Genomic DNA, 20282 nt, shown 5'->3' with positions numbered 1-20282 from the left:
AACAAATGCCCAAAAGGCAACAGGGAGATGAAAGAAATGTGCCTCACACACAAAGTGGACTTTAGCTTCTAAATAAGAGCATGTCTGAATACAATGTAGAATTGGGCAATTTTTTTTTTGAAACAGAGTTTTGCTCTTCTTGCCCAGGCTGGAGTGCAATGCTGCGATCTCGGCTCACTGCGATCTCGGCTCACTGCAACCTCTGCCTCCCGGGTTCTAGGGATTCTCTTGCCTCAGCCTCCCGAGGAGCTGGGATTACAGGCATGCGCCACCACGCCTGTCTAATTTTGTACTTTTAGTAGAGACAGGGTTTCTCCATGTTGGTCAGGCTGGTCTCAAACTCCTGATCTCAGGTGATCGGCCCGCCTCGGCCTCCCAAAGTGCTGGGATTACTGGCGTGAGCCACCGCACCCGGCTGTCTTGTGCAATTTTAAGGAAGATCAGTCCCATCATTCTGAATCTACCAAAATATTCAGGGAGACAGTAGCAGTCATCAGCAGTCACTAAGTTGCTTCTGGAGGAAAGTTTTATCAAAATCTGTCTTTCTCTTGCAGTTACCAATATTAATGCTTTACGGTACATTTTGCTTCTTCGTTTACAAAGCACTTTTACAATGGGAAAATCTTGTGAAGTACAGTCTTTAGTTACACATTCTGAAATGAGGAATGGCTGAGACAGGGCAGGTGAACTCTTTCTCAGTCACCAAGCTGAAGTTTGCACATGAGATATTAAGAAACGATGCAAGCATCTTGTAGATTGTCTTCTATGTGTTTCTAAGGACCCAGAGAAGGCAAAAGAGTTGTTGATGTCTCTCTGGCCCGAATTGTTTGTGAGACCCGTATACTGAGCTGCCAACTCCACTGACACTTGGATATCTCTATCTCTTAGGCTTCTCAAATTGCCCCACGCTCATGTCAATATGTGCCTCCATATCCAGGCTGGCAATCTGGAAACTTCATTCTTCACCCCACAGTTCCCACAGCAGATAATCAGGTATCACGCCCTGTCAGTGTGCCTCCTAACAGCTGTTGATCTCACCCACGGATCTCCAACCAAACTGCTCCTACTTTAACATAGGCCATTGTCAGTTCTTGTCTGGATTATTCTCTTTTTTAAAACTTTTATTAATTGTATTATTATTATTTTTTTTTTAGAGACGGGGTCTCCCTATGTTGGTTAGGCTGATCTCGAACTCCTAGGCTCAAGTGATCCTCCCACCTCAGCCTCCTGCGTAGCTGGGACTACAGGTGCATCCCACCACACCCAGGTTGCCTGAATTATTCTAACAGTATGTAAGTTAACCTCTCCTCAACCTCCAGGCCTCAATTCTCTGCAAGCTAGATGCCACTGACATTTTAGGGAGAAACATCTGTCTCACGCAGGGCTGTTCTGTGCCATGCAGGATGTCAAACGTCTATGGCCGTAACTCATTACATACTATAACACCCTAGCCATTGTGGTAACCAGACATGTGGCAGCACATCGCGGGTGGAGAGTGGGATGTTTCACTAGCCCAACACTGAGGATCACTACGGTAGGAGGATTGCATCTTTTCCCTGCTAAATTATTTCAATGACTTTGTAGGATAAATCTCACATCTTGAAATGCCCCCCTGGCCATCTCTGCAGTATCATTTCTATAGTCTTTAAGAAGGACCCTAGTTATGTTTAGATTTCAAATACTAGAGGCAATCCCATCTGCTTTTCCGGGAATTAGGTAAGCCTCCGAGGCTCACAGGGATAAGTAGGATCAAGCACAATGTGGTTTTAAAATTAGCCTTATTTAGAGTATTGCTTCTTTGTTCATTACTTATACCTAGTTATTTGAGATTATTGAAACAAATAGAAAAAGAAAGCACAGGGTTAAGAATTAGCACTGGGCTTTAGTACTCAATATTCTTTTGTGGGCACATTACACTGAGGTCCTCATTTCATCATTTAGGAATTGTTACTCTACCTCTGGTCTCTAAACATAGGGGTTACACTTAGTGAAGCCTCTCTTGAAGGTTACATGTTAAACTACACTTCTCCTGTTAAAACTTTTAATGTCGACCGGGCGGGGTGGCTCACACCTGTAATCCCAGCATTTTGGGAGGCCGAAGTGGGCAGATCACGAGATCAGGAGATCGAGACCATCCTGGCTAACATGGTGAAACCCCACCCTACTAAAACTACAAAAAATTAGATGGGCGTGGTGGCGGGCACCTGTAGTCCCAGCTACTCGCTACTCGGGAGGCTGAGGCAGGAGAATGGTGTGAACCCGGGAGGCGGAGCTTGCAGTGAGCCGAGATTGTGCCACTGCACTCCAGCCTGGGAGACAGAGCGAGACTCCATCTCAAAAAAATAAAAAGAACAAAAAAAACACACAAAAAAACCTTTTAATGTCAACAAGTGATAGAAGAATATGCACAGTTGCAAGATGACCTCTCTCATAACTGTAATACTACAGTAAAGATGTCTCACACATGTAATCCCAACACTTTGGGAGGCTAAGGCAGGAGGATGGCTTGACTCTAGGAGTTGGAGACCACTAGCCTAGGCAACATAGTGAGACCCCGTCTTTACAAAATATAAAAAATTTTCCGGGCATGGTGGGGCACGCCTGTGGGTGTTATAGAGGCTGAGGTGGGAGGATTGCTTGAGCCAAGGAGGTGGAGGCTGCAGTGAGCCATGATCACATCACTGCACTCCAGCCTGGGTGACAGAGTGAGACCCTTTCTCAAATAAACAAATCATGATTATTTTCACCGCCATGCTATCTTCAAACCCTTGTTAGCTTAGCCAAACCTGTGTTATCACTTCAAAGTCTCAGCTTTCTCATATTAAATGAAGGGCTCAGCTTGTTTTCCTAATTCCAATTATATAGGTTAGAGACAATAAGCAATCTGTTAGGAGAAGCTTGCATGTGTATCAAAGTTGTACCAGGTCGTCTGTGACCAGCAGATCCATTTCCAGAATCTCATTAGAAATGAATAGTCATGGCCGGGTGCAGTGGCTCATGCCTCTAATCCCAGCACTTTGGGAGGCTGTGGCAAATGGATCAGTTGACGCCAGGAGTTCAAAACTAGCTTGGCTAACATGGCATAACTCCATCTCTACTAAAAATGCAAAAATTAGCTGGGCATAGTAGTGGTTGCCTATAGTCCCAGCTACTCAGGAGGCTGAGGCATGAGAACTGTTTGGACCTGGGAGGCGGAGGTTGCAGTGAGCCTCAGTTGCACTACTGCACTCCAACCTGGGTGATGGAGTGAGACTCCGTCTCAAAAAAAAAAAAAGAAAAGAAAAAAAATGAGCAGTCATCTTGTTTGACTGAAGTCGTAAGTCTCCGATTCCAGAGAGCGTCCCGCCCCATGCCGGGAAGGAAGGAATCTGTGCTGAGAGACCAAGAAGAATCTAGACAGACAGGCCTTGCTGGGTTTCCCCACGAAGTCTGTTAGCATTAGATCATATCCTTTTTGTCCAATCATATTTCTCCACGTCCATACTTTGTTGAACCTATGCATTAAAATGAACAATTTCCCCTGCATTTTTGGGTCCTCATTCTGAAGGCTCCTTGGTACACATTAATACAGTTTGTATGACTTTGATTTAAAAAAGAATAGGGCCAGGTGTGGTGGCACATGCCTGTAATCCAAGCACTCTGGGAGGCTGAGGTGGACGGATCACTTGAGTCCAGGAGTTGGAGACCAGCCTGAACAACATACCAAAACCCCATCTCTATTAAACATGTATGTATATAATTCTCTATTCTTGACTCGGATTTCAAAATAAAAAAATAGAATACAGTTTGAGGGGCCAAGACAGGAGGACTGTTTTAGGTCAGGGGCTTGAGACCAGCCTGGGCAACATGACAAGGCCCCATCTCATGGTGGCCACATGCCTGTAGTCCCAGCTACTCAGAAGATGGGAGGATCCCTTGAGTCCAGGAGTTCAAGGTTACACTGAGCTCTGACGGCATCACTGCATTCCAGCCTGGGTGACAGAGCCAGACTCCATCTCTGCAAAATATGAAATCAAAATAAAAATAAATGTTTAAAAGTTAAAGAAAAAAAGAAATAGTCATGTAGATTTGAATTTATATGTCACTGATTTTGTGTTTGCGTTCCAAGCGCTACTACTATCTGGGAATCCCTGAACTGCATCCATGTCCTTTCTCAGAGAGTTGGAGAAAGAGGTTCTAACTCTGGTTCTGGTTATTGGTTGGCATTTCAGAGAAGGTTTGTGTGACTATCCAAAAACGACATAAAACTTTATATTGGGGAGTCAGAGGTCAGCTAGAAGATTAATGAGATTCTAATTAAAGAAGCCCAGGACCTTTGATCATGAATAGAGATCTTTGTGGATTCATGCCTATCCTAGATACATTCATTCCAAACTCTCACGATGCTCTATGAACAAAGGGTGCTAAGTAGTTCAAAGCAGAGCTTAAATGTATGATGAATATCACAACAGATAAGAGAAAAGCAATCAAAACTGAGTCACAGTGAAATTACAGAAAGAAAATCCATGGCATTTAATTACATTGCATTTTATTTAGATAAATGAAAATTTGCCCCAAACAGAACTAGGAATCAAATATTGTCTTGGACTAGAGGTAATTGCTAAGCTGGAAGCTTATGTTGAAAACTAGTATTTCCAGCCCTTGACTATCTGTAGTTCCAAACATCAAAGGAAAATATTGGAACAATTTATCTATGTACAGAGAGAGGCAACTCATGGGTACCATAAGCAAAATAACCTGAGGGGGAACATTTGATATTACAAGAAGTGGCGAGAGTTTACAAGTCTTGCATTGCTTTCTATTGTACATGGCTCTGTAGTAATGCCAAAAATAACAAAATGTAGGCACTTGCTCTGACTTCTGCAGTTTACATTAGATTATGTACTTCATAAATTAACAGCAGCTTTAGAATTATAAAACAGTATTGTATTTCATGCTACTGTTGGTGTTCCTCTTGTTAAAATAATGTTCTCAATGGACATACATATAGAGCTTGTACAGAAGTAACTCTGGGCACATCCAGATAGTACAAAAAGCAGTCATGAAGCAGCTACTCATGGAATCTCAACTGTGACAGCCAGCGAGCACCTGGCCACAGGTGGTAGGAAAAGACAAACACGGGTGGAATTTAAACAAAAACATCAATTTCCCACAAACTACACAAATCTTTAATCTGTTCAAAACAGCACAGAATGTCTTCCTGCCAGAGAGGAAGGCAGTATGAATTTGTTATAAATTGCTGTCATTTCCAAAACTCTTTAGTTGATGTTCAGAACTAGACACCAGCACTTGGATTTAAATCTCAGTTGCCCCCCCTCAAAAAAAATTATATATATATATCTCCAGGAGGATATATATATCTCAGAGGTTCTTTGAATTTGGGGATTTTAATAATGATGCATGGGTAGCTGTTATATATATCTGAGAATAACTCCTAAAAGATGACTTCCAACTACAAACAAGACTATACACTGCTATCATGAGGTGTTTTACTAATATGGCCAATTACGTATGAAGTTAGATTTGTTAGCATAAAAGAAACTACTTTCAGTTTTAAAAGCAAACTTTCTTTCCATTAAAACTAGGCTTTCCAGCTAATCGGCAGTCAAAATTCAAATTCTCAAACTGCAGTACCAAGTTTGAGTAAAATCTAGAAAGCTATATGCCAGGCCAGTTCTACATGTCAAGAGTAGATAAGTGACACTGTTCTTTGTGTGACAAATTGTCTGACAAAACCCTTAATGCAGGCTGAGGCAGGAGAATCACTGGAACCCGGGAAGTGGAGGTTGCAGTGAGCTGAGATTGTGCCATTGCACTCCAGCCTGGGCAACAAAAGTGAAACTCCGTCTCAAAAACAAACAAACAAACAAACAAAAAACAAACCCTTAATGTATGAGCATGACTCACCATTTTGACATTTAAAAAATTTTCCAAGATGTATTTCAGGAAAGGCATTTTTACTATTAAGCCTTCTTAAAATTTCTTTCTAGAGACATTTGTTATTGTTTGAAACCAAAAATATTAACACAAAAAATCTGACATTTTCAGGAACTACCAGATGGTAGAATTGTAGCAAGAATGTCAATCTGAAAAGCTACTGGTTTATTTCGGGAAAAGCATCTCTGCCATTGCTTCCTCTGAACACACAACTCAAACCAGTGAAAAGGGGTTTCATGTAATGACTACATCAGAAAGTTCTAGCTTATCATCAATCATTATCTTCATCATTCTAATGTGGTACACATCCCAGGCTTCCTGGTATCTAATAAAACCAGCAAATCTAAGTGAAGCAAATATTTTATTTAAATCAGTCATCAAATCACAACTTATCCAAATCAATGTGTTGCAACATTGTTCTTAAAAGAATGGCACAAATATGGCACAAACACAATCCAGTATCTATCAAAATACCATTTGTAAAGAACCTGACTTATTTCATGCTGTGTGTGAATGCAGTCCAGTATATAAGAGTAGAATCAAAAACTTACAACAATTCTTTTCTTCATAACATATAAAACATTTCACTACTTTGCCTCAGGATTAAGCATACTTATCGGTCCAAACAACCATAACAAGTAGGAAAAAGGATGTAAAGTTAATTTGCTACCAGAATATAACTTCTCTCTAACCTCCACTGGGTTAGAAAGAAAAAGTTCCCAATGGCAATAGAACATTCTGTATGTTTCAAAATGCTTTTTAGTTTTAGCACACCGTTCGTAATAGGAAAGTGACCAATTTCAGAGTGTCACTAAATGTGGACCTCAATCATTAGTGAATTTTAAAGAATTGTACCTTGATCAGGAATGTTACTTCTAGGAAGCTCTGTTTTTTGCGGGTTATAACTGAGGCTTAAAGCTCCCCAAGGCTGCACTATGGCACATGCCCCGTCATATACTGTGTGACACAAAAAGCATGTAGTATCCTGCACATTTCCTTAAACATTAAGAAAAAAATATACAATAGATACAGGAGGAGGATTACTTAAAACATACATATAAATACATAAAGAATGACACTCCAGTTTGAGAAGTAGAACTAGGTATTGCCAACTCCAGTTCCAGGCTAAGAATTTAGGACCGTAAATCAGAATTTATATGGTTATCAAGGGAAAATAGTAGGTTGGCCTTGGGAAGAGGAAATGTTAAATGGCTCTAGCTCCTGATGAAGCCTCAGGATTGTCAGGGGCTCTCTAGAAATGACATCAGTTGATGTGCCTGCTCTCCAATTCTCAAAGTTCTGAAATACTGGTCTTCAGTCTCAGCAGCAGCGTTCATTTTCTTCTACTACTTGTCTTCACATTCTGGTCTTCCAAATAGACAATGAGTTTAACTGTAGGAGGAGGAGAATCAGCGTGAATAAAATCTCCTTTTTCTCTCTCATTTATTAACAACAGGATAGTTGTCAAAGTGACCTAATAATACCATAGTTTAACTACATTAAAGAAACAAAGATGGGGCCAGGCGCCAGGTGGCTCATGCCTGTAATCCCAGCACTTTGGGAGGCGAGGCGGGTGGATCATGAGGTGAAGAGATTGAGACCATCCTGGCCAACATGGTGAAACCCCATCCCTACTAAAATACAAAAACAAACAAACAAACAATAAACAAAGATAGGGCTGGGTGTGGTGACTCATGCCTGTAATCCCAGCACTTTGGAAGGCTGAGGCGGGCAGATCACTTGAGGTCAGGAGTTCGAGACCATCCTGGGGGAAACTCGTCTCTACTAAAAATACAAAAATAAGTTGGACATGGTGGCGCGTGTCTGTAATCCCAGCTACTCAGGAGGCTGAGGCAGGAAGATTGCTTGAACCTGGAAGACTGAGGTTGCAGTGAGCCGAGACTGCGCCACTGCACTCTGGCCCGGGCGACAGAGTGAGACTCTGTCTCAAAAACAAAACAAAACAAAACGAAGATGGGTTGGGCACAGCGACTCACGACTGTAATCCTAGCACTTTGGGAGGCGGAGGCAGAAGGATTTCTTGAGGCCAGGAGTTTGAGACCAGCCTGGCAACATAGCAAGATCCCTGTCTCTACAAAAAATTTAACAATTAGCCGGGAGTAGTGGTATGCGCCTGTGGTCCCAGCAGCTACTCAGGAGACAGAGGCAGAGGCAGGCGATTTGCTTTAGCGCAGGAGGTCAAGGCTGCAGCATTTCATGATTGCGCCACTGCATTCCAGCCTGGGTGACACAGCAAGGCTCTCTCAAAAAACAAAACAAAGATAGGGCCGGGCGCGGTGGCTCACGCCTGTAATCCCAGCACTTTGGGAGGCCGAGGTGGGCGGATCACGAGGTCAGGAGATTGAGACCTCCTGGCTAACACGGTGAAAACCTCTCTCTACTAAAAATACAAAAAAATTAGCCGGGTGTGGTGGCGGGCGCCTGTAGTCCCAGGTACTACAGGCTGAAGCAGGAAAATGGCGTGAACAGGAGGCGGGGCTTGCAGTGAGCCGAGATCACGCCACTGCACTCCAGCCTGGGTGACAGAGTGAGGCTCTGTCTCCAAAATAAAACAAAACAATACAAAACAACAACAACAACAAAAAAAAACAAAGCTGGGGAGGGTATTATATTATGTTACACTGCCACAAAACTTGTGGCTACAAGTAACAAACACAGTGAGGGTTGGTCATTATATGCACTGGAAAATTTTTAAAAATACTTGTTACTACCGCTAGGGGAAAAAATCCATTTTTTTTGGCAGTTTAATATTAACTCATTTTGGGGCACTAGTTTTTTTGTTTTTGTTTTTGTTTTTAGATGGGGGTCTCACTCTGTTGCCCAGGCTGGAGTGCAGTGGTCCTATCTCGGCTCATCGCAACCTCTGCCTCCCAAGTTCAAGCAATTCTCCTGCCTCAGCCTCCCAAGTAGCTGGGATTACAGGCACCAGCCACCACGCCCAGCTAATTTTTATATTTTTAGTAGAGATGAGTTTTCACCATGTTGGCCAGGCTGGTCTCGAACTCCTGACCTCAGGTGATCCACCCGCCTCAGCCTCCCAAAGTGCTGGGATTACAGGCATGAGCCACCACGCCCAGTTATTGGGGCATTAGTTATTTTTTAAAAAATTCAACAAGTTAGTTGAGTGAACACAATGTATTTCTTATGCCTTTGGGTCAAACACGCACATGTGCACACACACGTGCCCTTTTACTTTCTTCTAAAGCAGTCACATTAGGGGGTAAAATGAGGCCATTCTTTTCATAATATTGATAAGACTAAATGGCATTTCAATGACCAAAAACTATGAAACTATCCTATATCTTTGAATCTAGTTGATAGTTATTTTCCTCAACTGAAGGTTCTACATGAAGGCGTAATTATTTGCTCCCGATTCCTTATATGACAAATTTGCCATCTATTGGCATAAAAGAGAAAAATTATCTTAGAAGAAAACGAAGCTTACCTGCATGATGTTTTAAGATTCTGTAAGTTCTGACTTTGCAGATTCTCTCTCTCGTTTCTGTAACTCCTCCTGTGCTTGGGTTGTGATCGCTGTATCTGATTCACTGTGCACTTTTCCTTCCTGAAATTCTACTTCCTGGGCATCTTCCTTCTCTTTTTGTTTTGGTCCATTTGTATCTGGGGACTCTTTGGTTAAGCCTTCTGAGGCATCAGTATCAACCAGGGCTGAGTTCTGGTTTTCAGGGTCATCGACATCATCACCTTTTTCATCTTCTTTTGGTTCAACTAGTGACTTCTCTATTCTTTCCACTAACAAGGCATGACCATCATCTTCTGGCATAGACTTTGTTCCAGCTCCATCTCCCTCTTGCTCGGATGGGAGGACGACCTCTTCCAGCTGCTGATCATTTACAGTGGAATCTTCTACCTCAACAGTCATGGTCTTCTCTGAGGCTTCACTCGTATCTTTGGAAATATCAGAATGTGCTTGTCCCACTGCGGTTGACTCTGACTCCTCTTTGGCTGAAGCAATTTGTGTTTCCTCCTGTGCAGAGGCCTGAGGTTCCTCTCCTTCTTTCTCTACTTCCTGCCCAGTGTCCTGGTTGTCAGCTTTTATCATGTGAGCTTGTGTCTGTAACTCAGACGTCAACATTTCGGTGGCTGTTTCTTCTGTACGTACAAACTGGTCAACGGCTGTCTGAATGATGTTTTGGACAAGTTTACTGCTTTTGGTCTCAAGTTCCAAAATCCCATTTTCAGGCTCTAAATCCTCCTCAATTGCTACACTCACTTTGACCTCCTGGCAAGCAACCTGCTCATTGACTTCATCTGACTTCCACTCCAGTGATGTGGTTTTCTCTCCTTCCAGGTCGGAACTTAAGCCTTTTTCAGTAGTCGCAGATACTATCACTGGTGTCAATTTTGCCTGACACTTGGGCCCTGTGGGCACGGCATCTTCCCCTGGATGAGCGGCAAAATCTTCATTTTTTTCAGAGCATTTCTCTTCCAGAACTAAATGTGCACCTGTAGGCTCCAACGTTTCACCTGTTTCTAAAATGTTGACAGTTTCTCCTAAGACCTTTTCCTCCTCTGCAGCAGCTGTTAGAGTGAATGATGCCTCAGAGCTCTGAACTTGAATTTTGGCGCATGCTGCCTCCTCTTGACCTCGGCAGGGAGGAGGGCTTCCTTCCAAACTGCTGACTTCCTTTGCCCCATCTATGATGGGCACATTCACTGTCTGGAGGAGTTGCTTACTGACCTCTTCAGATACGGTAACAGCTGTTTCGTGTTCAAGTTTCTCTTCATTCACATGGGTCGACTCTGCTTCCGTTTTCTCCCTTTCGACTTGAATTACCATCTCTCTCTCCACGGGGGATGGAGCGGACTGAGAGTGACTCTGCAGTTCAAGGGCATCATCCTTTTTACATTCAGCTTCTTCTGTCCCTTCAGCTTTAAGGGCAACTTCAGTGACCTTTTCCTGACTGACTGTTATGGCTGTGTCTACAGACCCCTCAAGTCCTTCGACAAATGGTACGTCTTCGGTTTTCTCATCAGCAAACTGGCCAGCCTCTTGAGTCCCCTCAGTTTTTGACAGAATGGGTAGAGTTTCCACCGACACCCCTTTATCTGTATGCTGTAGAGTGTCTTCCATCTTTGATTGTTCTTTAGTTTCTTCCTGGAACACAAAACTGGAAGGTGCTGGAGGCCTCTCTTTCTGTGCAGGAACTGCCTCTGCTTCTGTGCCCCCTGACTGGGTACCAGATGCGACCTCATTCTCCTCATGGATTTCCACAGTCTTGTCTTTCTGGGTTGTGCCTGGCGTGTCAAAGTCTGCTACGGGGGTGCTTCCATCGGTCTCACTGTCTGTAGGGGTTTCCGCCGAGTCAGGGGGGATAGCCTGTTCGATCACCATCTCCTGTGATTTTACCCCACCTAAGGTTTCGGCTTGGCAAGTGGTTACAAGCTCACTGGACTCTGTGCTCTCTGTGACTTGAGGAGCTTTTTCAAAGCTTTCTGGGGTGGTCTGCCCCATCACCTTCCCTTGTGTAAAAGGCTCAGTTTTTGCCTCCTGAGCATCTACTTTCAACACTACATCCATCTCTTTCTTCAGACCTGGCGCTTCAGCATCCTCTTCTGGTCCTTCTGCCTCTGCTCTCTGCACAGGCTGAAGTGCATCTTCTGACCCACTGGTGCCAGGCAGCAGGGATTCCTCTTTCACTTTTTCTGCCACTGCCAGGAGGACCTCTTGAGTCCTCCTCTCTTGCTCTTCTATGTCAGGTATGCCACCTTCCACCTCCTGCACCGGAGTGGCCTCCTCCGTGGTGTCTGGGGAGTCTGTTAACTGGGAGACTGCTGACACCATTTCTGTGGTCTCTTCAGCAGCAGATGCTTCGGTTCCTTCTTCGGCACCCAGTGGCCCTGCAGTTTCTGCAGCTGTCACAGCTTCGGGGGTCAATTCCGCCTCGCTAATGACTGAGTCGCCCCGGGTCTCTCTGTTCTCTGGCAGAGGTTCGGTAACCATGGGGGTTTCTTCTTCTGCAATTACTTCTCTTTCCAGTACCTCCCCAGTTAACGGTGTGGCTTCAGCTTCTCCTTGTTCAAGAGGTTCCGTCACTGAAGCAGATATCCAAGAAGGAGACCTTTCTTCAATAATGGTAGCTGCCCTTATCCCGTCAACGACAGCCGCCGCCATTGTATGACCCTGACTCTCGCTGAGCTCCTTGGACACCTCAGCGGCTGCCTTCTGCTCAGGCTGCTCTGCGCTCTTTTGGGCTTGCTGCGCCTCCATTTTCTCCCTTTCTACAGCATCGTACTCAGAAAGAGGGACCACAGCCGGGACATCAGAGTCATCTTCGTTGGCCCCTGCTGGCCCTGCGTCTTCAACAGGGGCTTGTTCTTGTTTCCCATCTGGCCTTTTCTTCCTTCGTCCAGGAATAAACTTCTTGATTGAGACCCAAGATTCTTCTTTCCCGGGTTCAGCATCTGGAGTGGAATGTTCTACACCGGACCCAGCTATGGAGTCTTCGCTCTTCTCTTCCAGCTTGGACTTTGATTTTTTTCTTGGTGTGACTAACCTTTTAAATGACTCCCAGGTGGAAACGCCTTCCCCTTCGGTAGGGCTTCCAGCTTGCTCAGGGGAGGAACTTCCCTGCCCTGGATCATGTTCTTGGGAACCAGCAAGGATCCCGTCTGTTCCCGTCTCTTTGTCTTTTCCGGCCTCATCAGCTTTCTGGTTGTCTCCTCCCATTGTTTTTGGTCCCCCTTCCTCATCAGAAGAGGAGCCTTTCCTTGCTCTTTTCTTGGATGATCCCACACAAATTAAAGCTTCCCAAGATACTGAGGTATCCACCTTGCGCTTCGGTTCTTCCGGCTTTGGCTCTTCCACGCTCCCTTTCATTTCTTCTTGCATTTCAGAGGCTGCGCTCTCGGTGGAAGACAAGGTGGCGCTCTTGACCTTGTCCAGCTCATCTTCTTTATCACTTTCCGAAGGCCGTCTAACACGCTTCTTGGGCGTCACCATCTTTTTGAACGATGCCCAGGGAGTGACACCTTCTCTTTTTTTCTCTCCATCGGAAGTAGCTCCTTCTTCAGCTTCCCCATCCTGCTGCACCTCAGCTAAGCCCTTCTCCAGACACGTGATCTCCTCGGGCTCCTCTGGGGAGGAGGCAGAGCTCTCGCCTTTTTGCTCCTCGTGGCTGTCCGGAGAATCGGCTGGAACCTGAGTGTGCTCCCCTGATTCCTCATCTCCTCCTCCTCTTTTCCCTTTCTGTTTCTTTCCAGAAAGCTTTTTTAAGCCAGTGCTGGTAAAAAGCTTCTTTAGTGGACTTCCCTGCACCTTCGTTCTCTCCTGTGATGACAGCATTTCCACCTCACTCACAACGCCTTCGGCGGGTTTTGACAGCACCTTCTCATCAGGACTGAGGTCAGCTCCCTGTGTAGGGTCCTCTCCGGAAACACACGTTTCTTTGAGCTTCACCAGCTCCTTGGCAGGTTCGGCTTCCTGAGGTTCTGCATTCATTTCAACCAATTCTTCAGCTGGCACAGACCCTGCTGTTTCTTCCACCTCCATTTTCTGCTCAGTTCTCTCCTCCACGGTGCTGACGTGCACTTCGGCTACAACCTCTTCTTGGTGGACTTCTATTTTCTCATCAAACACTTCTGTCGCCAATGGAGCAGGTTTCTCTTCAGAAGGTCCCTGCGAGCCACTGACTTGCTCCTCCGAGGGCAGCTCGACTTTCTCATATTCAGCTGATAACCGGGGCTCGTGGGCACTTTCCGCTGGCTCCTGTGGGTGGGCTTGCTCGGAGGCAGTCAGTTTCTCGGAGTCGGCCTCTGCCTTTCCGTTTTCTTCTGTGTCAACTTTTTCTGGCTCTTGTTCCTTTTTCTTCTCTGAAGCTTCCACTTCATCCTCCTTTGGCTTCCTGAAACTGGTCTTTTTTCGCCAGCCAGCCCAACCTTGAGTGAAGAATTTTTTGAAGGTCGATCCCGTGTCACTGGTCACGGGACTAGTTGGAGATTCTGCAGACTTGCTGGGTTCTTTTTCTTGTTTCTCTTCTCCTTCCTCTTTGCATTCCTCCACCATTGCTTGGCTAGATTCGGCTGGAGGAGAAATTTCCACGTGGCTTTGCTCGTGCTTCAGGGTCTCTTCGGGTTTCTCTGTAGATTGTTTGAGTTCGCTTTCTTTGGATGCTGCTTCTCCAGCCCCAAGGCTGGGGTCCTGGTGGTCGCCAGCCCCTGCTGCTCCTTCTCCTTCATCTTTTTTCACAGTGAGTAGTTGGACAGTGTCAGGTTTCTCTGTTTTATCCTTTTTCACAGTGAATTTAAAGCCAACAAACTTAAACACCTTCTTAAATCCAATATCATTAGCCTGGGACTCAGTGGGTTGTGTTAGCTCTTCTAAATTGCTTTCTGAAGAAGGAATCTGTTCGATTATTTCAGGTGTCTCCTCCTGCCCATCTTCTGTGACGTCTTGAACAACCGCTGATTTAGCAGCCATCTCCTTATCGGAGTCTCTTTCGCTCACATCTTCAGAGTCTCTCTGTCCAACTATTAACAAAAAGGGGGGGTGGGGAGAAGAGAAAAGGTGATTACAATTCGAGAAAATTGTTTTTCTCAGACAGGGCCTCACTCTCTTGCCCCAGCTGGAGTGCAGCGGTGTGGTCTTGGCTCACTGCAGCCTCAACCCCCTAGGCTCAAGGAATCCTCCCACCTCAGTGTCCCTGAGTAGCTACGACTACAGGCACATGCCACCACGTCCAGCTAAGTTTTTTATTTTCTGTACAGAGGAGATCTCACTATGTCGTCCAGGCTGGTCTCCAACTGCTGGGCTTGAGTGATCCTCCTGCCTCAGCTTCTCAAAGCGTTGGGATTACAGGTATGAGCTACAGTGCCCAGACTAAGAAAATTAATTTTTTTTTTTTTTGAGACAGAATCTCGCTCTGTCACCCAGGCTGGAGTGCAGTGGTGTGATCTCGGCTCACTGCAACCTCCGCCCCAGGTTAAAGTGATTCTCCTGCCTTAGCCTCCCGAGTAGCTGGGATTACAGGCGTCTTTCACCATGCCTGGCTGATTTTTGTATTTTTAGTAGAGGCAGGGTTTCACCATGTTGGCCAGGCTGGTCTCAAGCTCCTGACTTCAAGTGATCCGGCCACCTTGGCCTCCCAAAGTGCTGGGATTACAGGCGCGAGCCACAGCGCCCTGCGAAAATTAAATATTTTTAATACATAACCAATTAATACTTTCTTTAATGCCAGGTAATTCAAGGATAAAGTGAGATCTTACAGAGATTTGTAAATCTTAATAGATTAATGTCTACTTCTTTCCAGTGACCTTTAAAAATTCAGGTTCAAAGAGAATTATCGGCTCTTTCTGTTGCCTGTTAAAGAGAAAGTTGACAAACTTAATTATCAAAAAATTAGTTCCACATAAGTAGCCACGGTACCCCTAAGAGTGAGTCAACCATACTGTATCTTCTGTAGAAACGTAAGATGGAATCCCACATCACACCCATATTTTAAAGAAGACTCCATCAAGTTTTAGATATAACTTCCCACTTAATAGGAAATATAGGGTTTCAAGAACAAGCGAAAGAACAAACAAGTATCTACACCAATCTAAAGAAGGGGACATTCTATGTGGTAACTAAGTTCGACCTCAACAGGTCCCCAAAAGGGAGCAGAGCTCTTTAGAGAAACTACAGGCTGGGTCAGAGGACGTATGAAGAATATTTTGTTGTGCTCAAAAGCTGATGGAGGTGTCGAAAGGACACAAGAACTGGCTTGACGGGGCTCCCAATGTCCAAACTTTGAAGCATAGAAAAGAATAATGGATCCTTTGTAGTTTATGAGAGTGACGATTAGGTGTTCATTGCAATGTGTGCATTGTTACCACGATGGCACATTACTTGTCTGACGTGAAAAAGAAAAAGAAAGAGAATAATGACACTGATGGGTTAAAACACATTGAATAAAAAAAGAATCCATGAATCAAGAGTGATACTAAAAAAGGTAAATGAGGAAAAGGGAGCACTTCTTTAACGAAAAAAAAAATGTCAATAAATATAGATATAACTTCCACTTTGATCCTCCAAGTCATTATTGTTAGAATTTTAGATTTAGAAAATTATAATTTACAGACACCATTTTAATAACTCATTCAGTCAAGGATCATGAATTGCTAAAACCATCGGGTCAGGAAACATACATTCAGAGTACCAACATACAGATTACTTAATTTCAAAAAAATGACCTTGACAATGGAGAAGTCTGCAGGCACCACCTTAACCAAGTGATCACATTTAACATCCTCAGTAACGGGACAGATGTCATTGTGCTTCCTGGTGTGAGGCACTAAGAAGGCCAAGAATTTCTCTATGTGGCATCCTGACCAAAAGGTTGAACGGCATCTAATCACAACGACACAACCAGACAAATCCACAATGAAGGACGTTCTGCAAAACAACTAGCCTGGCCTGAAATGTCAGTGTCACAGAAGAATGAAAATCCAGCAGAAACACAAAAGGATTGTCTGCAAGTAATTTTCAAATAGGTTGGTGGGGGGTGGGGCGGATGATGTAGCTTTCCATAAATGGTGAATTAGGTCAAATGTACATAAGTATTTACTATATTTTTCTGGGTTTGTAATTTTAAAATCATTGAGGGGAAAAGTCAAGTCAATGTAATTTAATTGGGGGAAGTAGAGGGGAGGTATATTGTGTTAAATTAAGAGATTTAAGGAACACAATAACCAGAGGTGCCTGGCATGATCCTGAATTGGATATTCATTAGGGAAAGACAGCTAAAGGACATTTTTGGGTCTTCTTGAGAAATACCGAGTATGAGATTTGGGATTAGATCAGATGAATTTTCATTGAAATAAAAGGGTAGAGAGATTTGACTGCAGAAAGCAGGTTACCAAACAGTATATACAATGACCTCATTCTGGCTTAAAAACAACTGTCTCTCATTTCTCTCTCTCTGTCACACACACACACACACACACACACACACACATACATAAACACACACATCTTTCACATATGATCTCTGGGGGATGCGAATGTCATTTATTTTAGTTTTGCTTGTCTTAATTTTCTTTTTTCTTTCATTTTTTTTTAGACAGAGTCTCACTCTGTCGCCCAGGCTGCAGCGATGTGATCTGGGCTCACTGCAACCTCTGCCTCCTGGGTTCACGCAATTCTCCTGCCTCAGCCTCCCGAGTAGCTGGGACTACTGGCATGTGCCACCACACCTGACTAATGTTTGTATTTTTAGTAGAGATGGGGTTTCACTATGTTTGGCCACGCTGGTCTCAAACTCCTGGCCTCAGGTGATCCGCCCGCTTCAGCCTCCCAAAGTGCTGGGATTACAGGTGTGAGCCACTGTGCCCAGCTTCTAATTTTCTACATAGGACATATATCGATTTCTGTACTAAACAAAAAGGTCAATTAAAATGGACACCAAAAAAATCTTAACAAAAACTGCAAAAATATACTTAATGTTTTAAGCACAAATTGAAGGTTAATAATTATAACGAGCCGGGCGCGGTGGCTCACGCCTGTAATCCCAGCACTTTGGGAGGCCGAGGCAGGCGGGTCACGACGTCAGGAGATTGAGACCATCCTGGCTAACACGGTGAAACCCCGTCTCTACTAAAAATACAAAAAATTAGCCGGGCATGGTAGCGGGCGCCTGTAGTCCCAGCTACTCGGGAGGCTGAGGCAGGAGAATGGTGTGAACCTGGGAGGCGGAAGTTGCAGTGAGCCGAGATCACACCACTGTACTCCAGCCTGGGGGACAGAGCAAGATACTGTCCCTGCCTCCAAAAAAAAAATTATGACTAGTACACACACCAGGACTTAGAACACAGCAATAAATACTTGAAATGCAGAAATATGTAGAAATATAGAATGCTTCCCAAAATCCATACATTCATTCCACTTATTTTTTTTTTTTGAGACGGAGTCTCGCTCTGTCGCCCAGGCTGGAGTACAGTGGCCGGATCTCAGCTCACTGCAAGCTCCGCCTCCCGGGTTTACTCCATTCTCCTGCCTCAGCCTCCCGAGTAGCTGGGACTACAGGTGCCCGCCACCTCGCCCAGCTAGTTTTTTTTTGTATTTTTTAGTAGAGACGGGGTTTCACCGTGTTAGCCAGGATGGTCTCGATCTCCTGACCTCGTGATCCACCCGTCTCGGCCTCCCAAAGTGCTGGGATTACAGGCTTGAGCCACCGCGCCCGGCCACTCATTCCACTTATATAATCTGATTACTCTGAAAACAATTCATTTTCATATTTATGAAATACTACAAATCTATGTCAACAAATTTCCATCGTACTACTTATTTGGTTTTATTTTGAAACCGAACCCCAGAAAGTTAAGTGAAAAACTAGGCCGGGCGCAGTGGCTCATGCCTGTAATGCCAGCACTTTGGGAGGTCGAGGCAGGTAGATCATTTGAGGTCAGGAGTTTGAGAGCAGACTGGCCAACATGGTGAAACCCCGTCTCTACTAAAAATACAAAAACTAGCCAGGCGTAGTGGCGGGCACCTGTAGTCCTAGCTACTCGGGAGGCTGAGGCAGGAGAATCGCTTGAACCCAGGAGGCGGAGGTTGCAGTGAGCCAAGATTGCGCCATTGCACTCCAGCCTGGGTGACAGAGCCAGACTCACTAAAAAAACAAACAGACAGAAACAACAGCAACAATGACAAAACTGCCTAAAGTGCCCAACCAAGTCAGGGCAAGAGTGTGACATAGAGGTTTTTTTTTTTTTGTCCTTGTACCTTGTTATTCTCTAAGTTAAGCTAAAGTTCTTTTTTTCTTTTCAAACATTGCCAGATTTTTGGATATTCATAGTTGAATAGGTTATCTGGGCCTCTTATTCTTCAGATACTCAATCAGGGCCTTTGCTTCAGTGGTGATGCCACAGACTCACTATCTGTAATAGCTTTGATAATCAGCAAGGCTCATTTTTTCTGCCATCAGTATCTAAGGTAGCATTAAAAACAAAAACTTTTAGTTTTACCCCTGAGAACTAAACATTTCAGATAGCGAAGAAGGTTTCACGAAAAACCCAAGAATCTCATTATTTTGATCCAAGGCACAGTTCCTAAAGGATTTCCCTTTTCCCTTTATAAAACACACATTTGTGACCAACATTAGACTTAACAAACAATAAGGAAAAATTAAACACTGATACTAAACTTTGAAGCAAATACTCAAAGAGAAAGAAAAGTCCAGACATCTACGATTTAAACTTCTTCTACATTTTAGATATATATATACTCTTCCCATTATTTTTTAAAGCATGTATTCTGAAATAAGAAAATGCTTTAAGTTTCTATTTGTTCCTATTATAAACCGACATTGTGATGAACGTGTTTATAGTTAAATCCAAAAGTTTCTTTAACAGTATTTCCATGAACTATTTCTTTCTTTTTTTTTTTTTCTTTTTTTGAGCCAGAGTCTTCGCTCTGTCACCCACACTGGAGTGCAGTGGCATGATCTCAGTTCACTGCAACCTCTGCCTCCTGGGTTCAAGCGATTCTCCTCCCTCAGCCTCCCAAGTAGCTGGGATTACAGGCACTGCCACCACACTCGGCTAATTTTTGTATTTTTAGTACAGACGAGGTTTCACCATGCTGGCCAGGCTGGTTTCAAACTCCCGACCTCAGGTGATCCGCCTGCCTTAGCCTCCCAAAGTGCTGTGATTATAGGCGTGGGCCACTGTGCCTGGCAGTCACAAAAGAACTTTTTGCAAACACTTCTAATGCAATTTAAGAGATGCGACTTTCCTTTTGAAAAAGTTGGATAAAATAATTGGAAATATACTAGAGAAAAAAGAAAAATTCCAAAAACAAACTCTATTCTAGTATGATTTCACTAGTACAGAATACAAACAGAAATTACATGTCCTGCCAGCAAGCATGTCATTAAAAACAAATATTCATCAACCTCCCTGGATTCACAAAATGCAGAGACATGTTGCTAACATAGGAGTAGAAAGCTGGTGTCACACAACCATTTCCCCCTCACTATTTTCCCTCCACTCTTAAATCTATGTTTCCATTGTAAACACTTCTGTTTCATTCTGAAAGGGCCGAAATGTTTATAGTCAAAACTAGGGAGATAAAGGTTCATGAACCAGCTGCCAGCAGGCAGAACAAAACAGCTATTGGGCCGGGCGCTATGGCTCACACCTGTAATCCCAGCATTTTGGGAGGCCGAAGCAGGCGGTTCACTTGAGGTCAGGAATTCGAGACCATGCTGGTCAAAGTGGTGAAACCCCATCTCTACTAAAAATACAAAAATTAGCTGTGCATGGTGGCACATGCCTGTAGTCTCAGCTACTTGGGAGACTGAGGCAGGAGAATCACTTGAACCTGG

General features: G+C 44.1%; 1 protein-coding gene and 1 pseudogene across 2 annotated transcripts in view; one reads left to right on the top strand and one right to left on the bottom strand.

Moving 5' to 3' along the window:
* Positions 1-4506: 4506 nt before the first annotated feature.
* Positions 4507-20282, bottom strand: part of AKAP12 (A-kinase anchoring protein 12) — a 121193-nt gene continuing 105417 nt past the window's right edge. For both annotated transcript variants that reach the window (XM_023206148.1, XM_023206149.1), the window contains 2 exons: positions 9404-14448; positions 4507-7329 (listed from right to left, as the gene is read on the bottom strand). In XM_023206148.1, coding sequence (XP_023061916.1) covers positions 9416-14448 — 5033 coding nt within the window. In that variant the 3' untranslated portion in view covers positions 4507-7329; positions 9404-9415. The remainder of the gene's footprint in view (positions 7330-9403; positions 14449-20282) is intronic.
* Positions 15731-15815, top strand: LOC111538682 (annotated as a pseudogene).

The sequence above is a fragment of the Piliocolobus tephrosceles genome, chromosome 5, assembly GCF_002776525.5.
Source record: "Piliocolobus tephrosceles isolate RC106 chromosome 5, ASM277652v3, whole genome shotgun sequence".
Classification (NCBI taxonomy): Eukaryota; Metazoa; Chordata; class Mammalia; order Primates; family Cercopithecidae; genus Piliocolobus; species Piliocolobus tephrosceles.
Note: the sequence above shows the minus strand (reverse complement) of the source record. Positions and strands in the feature narration are given on the sequence as shown.